Below are 3,310 nucleotides of genomic sequence, written 5' to 3'. Positions count from 1 at the left end.
GGGGGGGGGGGAGCTTTGGCTCACGCCGGCAACCTCAGGCATTTTGCTGGGCCGACGTGGTGGAGACGGTGCTCTGGGTCCGGTCGCGGACCACCTTCTCCAGCAGGGTGTGGATGGTCAGGGCCCCGGTGGTAGCCTGGTTGACCAGCTCCTCTAACCGGTCGATGTGCAGGCGGGTATCCACCTGCGAGCGGTTGCAGGATAGGTGGCCGGGTGGATTTGGGGGGGATCGCGAGGTGGCCGGCGGGGATACAAGTCAGACAATGGAAGCCCGACGGGAGCGGAGTGAGGGGGGGGGGGGAGAAAAAAAAGAGACAAATGCACATGTACAACGACGCACATCCAGGTACACCACACCGCCGGTCACCGGGAGCACGGCAACGGTGGCCGTCGGCGAGCCGCCGAAAGACTGCTCTTCGTTCTGGTTCGGGTCGATGACGGTGATATCATTGAGCAGAGCCGAAGAGGAGGCTGCAAGCGCGGAACAGGGGTCGAGGGTGAGAAAAATAGGACCCTCAAAGGAGCAGGATGGACCGGTTGGACCGATAACAAGTGGCAGCTTAAGGGGGAGGGGGGCGAGAGAAAAGGAGCGAGAGAGAGAGAGAGAGAGGGAGGGAGGGAGAGAGAGAGAGGCGTGATGCAAGGCCAGACGCACCACACAGGTAGTCACGGATCTCGATGCCAGCGTCGATCAGGGCCAGGGTTGTGGCATTGATGCAGGCCACAAGCATTCCGCCATCGGACTGGAGAACCTCGACGAAGATGTCAATTTGCGACCGCGGGGGGATCTTATCAATGGCAATGGTCGAGGAAAAGGCCTTCTCCAGGGCCGATGCGTGGCTCATGGTGCGGCTATTCGCGAGGCCGGTGTCCGGTTAGAGAAGGAGGGCCGATGGCGTGTGGACATGCGCGAGCGCGTGCCCGGGCGTGCGGCGCTTGGCCAGCGAGCAGCGAGAAGGAACACCCACAAGGGCGGCACGTACCGGTCACCCTTGATCTTGCGGCGACGCTCGCCACCACTGAAAGTGGCCATGCTGAACTGGCAGCACACCGTGGCACGGTCACTGGACTGGGTGGTCTGGCGCGCGGCCTTGGCACTGGAGACCTGCGTGTGTGTGTGTGTGTGGGTGGATGAGTGGGCGGGTGGATATGTTTGAATAAAAAAGGCAAGCAAAGGGCAAGAGCGCCAGCGTGGGGGCACACATCAAAGCGCGGAGCCTGGATCGAGGGCCAGCGAGGAGGGGGCACGCACCTCGCGCGGGCCATACACGGCCACCAGAACGCGAGTATTACCGAGCTCGAGGTAGGAGGAGCCGTCGGCATCGGTCAGCGGGCCGGAGCGCACACGCAGGCGCCGGAGCTCATTGACTCGCCGCCCATCCAGGCGGAGACCCTCTGGCGAGACGAACTCCCGGGAGGCAAACTGCAACACAAGGCAGGGAGCGGGAGCGAGGGTGAAAAGACAGCAAAGGGTAAGTGGCCCCAGCTGGGCTGGAGGAGGGGAAAGAGTGAAGGAGAAGTGGCGGGAGCGGGGCAGGTCGCGTGTGCATGTACCATTATGGGAGGGAGGGAGGGAAGGGAGATGCGGGGGAGGACAGCAGGGGAAAAGGAAGACGGGAGCCAGAGGCGGGGCGAGGCAAAGACGGATGGAGAAGACCGGAAGGAAGAGGGGAGGGGGAGAGAGAGGGAGAGAGAGAGAGCGGAGAGGGAGCTGCCGGGGCCCTGGCGGGGCGGGTGGTCCGCGCGGACGCGGCCCAAAAGAAATGATGGCGTCAATGGTGTCCCCCCGTCGCCGGGGACCACCGAGCTTTCCCCGACCGGCGCGCATCTCCCGACCCCCTCGCCCCTGGTGCCAGGCAATGCGTGCGCGCCCGGGCGCCCCGCGGCCCCCGGGGGCCCCCCCCCCCCCCCCGAACGCCCTCCGGCTGGGAAGCATGCAGGGCGAAGCCTCGTCAAAGTGCCAACGCTCGGCGCGGCTGGCGGCATGAGGCCGAGCATGTGACCCGAAGTCTCGGCGATGTGTCTTCGTTGGTAGATGTATTGAGACGAGGTCTCCACAAGGGCAAAGGAAGTGCATGCGTGCGCGATCGCGCGCGCGCGCACACACACACACACACACATACGCACGCGTACACACGCACGCCTGCCGCGCGGGGAGGGACACAGCAGGGGAGCACACCGCGATACGGCCGGCCAGCCGACGGGGGAGGAGCACGCGCGTGGTGCTAATAGTACCACCGGTTGATCTCGCCACCACCGAACTCCTCGGCGAAGGAGTAGCTGGCGCCCATGTCCTGCAGGAGAACATCCTCCGGGAACATGTAGTACGGATGCCGGTGCAGGAAGGACGGCACGGGGGCCGGCATGTATGGGCCCGGCGGCGCCGGGGGGTAGAGACCCGGCGGAGGCGGCGGGCTGTAAGGGGCCGGAACCACCGGGGTCGAGTAGGGCGGCGGCGGCGGCGACGACCCCGGCCCCGGCGCTGCTCCCGACCGCGGGGGCATGTTCGGGCCCGGGGGCAATGGCGGCGCCGGGGGGATGGTGGAGCCGGAGCCGGTGCCCGGGCCGGGCGCCTCGAACACCGACACCGGGCGCGGGGTGTGCGGGTTGGAGGAGGGCGACACGCCGACCGCCTCGGCCAGGACCGGCCGCCGGGGGGGCGGCTGGCCGGGCTGGTCAGCCGGCAGGGCACCCAGCTCCGGCAATTCGGACATGCGATTGGAGCTGGCCCACCCGGCCGACGGCTGGATGAGCGTCCGGCCGAAGTAGTAATTGATGAGGAAGCGCTTGTTTTCCTGCTCCACCTGCAGATCCCCGCGCGACTCGGACGCCCGACGGGCGGCCTGCGACCGGCGGAAGTCCGAGAAGACCAGCGCCGCCAGGATCAGCACCAGCAGGCACAGGAGGAAGGCCCGGGTCGAAAGGAAGAGGAAGATGCTGCGCCAGGGCTGCGCCAGGTGCAAGATGGCGTCCACCAGCGAGTGCGCGGCGGACTCGAGCCCGGCGTGCGGCCCGCACGCCGGCTTCAGCACCAGGAACCCATACGTCAGGGTGCCGGTGCAGATGAAGAGCGTCAGCAGCATGGCCAGCAGGCAGGTCCGCGCGAAGGAGTAGATGGAGATCAGATAGCGTGGCGGGGACAGGAGCCACTGGGTGGCCCAGATCTTCAGGTAGAAGAGGATGACCACCATGGGCATGCCGAAGAGGGCCACCATCGGGGAGTAAAACATGCCGAACCTGCGCGCGGCGGGCCCCGGGCGGTGGGAGAGCACGAAGGTGCGTGGGGAGGCGGCAAAGGGACCGGGGGGGG

At 67.0% G+C, this 3,310-nt stretch overlaps 2 protein-coding genes across 2 annotated transcripts in view; both read right to left on the bottom strand.

Annotated features, from left to right (window-relative positions):
• On the bottom strand, positions 1–1,690 carry H696_02205 (hypothetical protein). The gene is made up of 6 exons (XM_009496103.1): positions 1,555–1,690; positions 1,253–1,423; positions 984–1,105; positions 656–852; positions 341–471; positions 1–184 (listed from the first exon to the last, which is right to left on the bottom strand). Exons 1-6 carry the CDS (start codon positions 1,555–1,557, stop codon positions 35–37), a joined length of 774 nt encoding a protein of 257 aa, XP_009494378.1. The 5' UTR covers positions 1,558–1,690; the 3' UTR covers positions 1–34.
• A 435-nt stretch (positions 1,691–2,125) lies between these two features.
• H696_02204 (hypothetical protein) overlaps positions 2,126–3,310 on the bottom strand; it is a gene marked incomplete at its 5' end in the record, with an annotated part of 3,581 nt that continues 2,396 nt past the window's right edge. The window contains one exon of the mRNA XM_009496102.1: positions 2,126–3,237. Coding sequence (XP_009494377.1) covers positions 2,226–3,237 — 1,012 coding nt within the window. The 3' untranslated portion in view covers positions 2,126–2,225. The remainder of the gene's footprint in view (positions 3,238–3,310) is intronic.

Source organism: Fonticula alba, assembly GCF_000388065.1.
Source record: "Fonticula alba strain ATCC 38817 unplaced genomic scaffold supercont2.3, whole genome shotgun sequence".
Lineage (NCBI taxonomy): Eukaryota > Rotosphaerida > Fonticulaceae > Fonticula > Fonticula alba.
Note: the sequence above shows the minus strand (reverse complement) of the source record. Positions and strands in the feature narration are given on the sequence as shown.

Coding starts and splice junctions, on each gene's coding strand:
- H696_02205 (XM_009496103.1), bottom strand. Junction 853..983: donor CGCAAGATCAAGGGTGACCG/GTACGTGCCGCC, acceptor CCTCGCGAATAG/CCGCACCATGAGCCACGCAT. Junction 185..340: donor GCGGTGTGGTGTACCTGGAT/GTGCGTCGTTGT, acceptor AACCGCTCGCAG/GTGGATACCCGCCTGCACAT.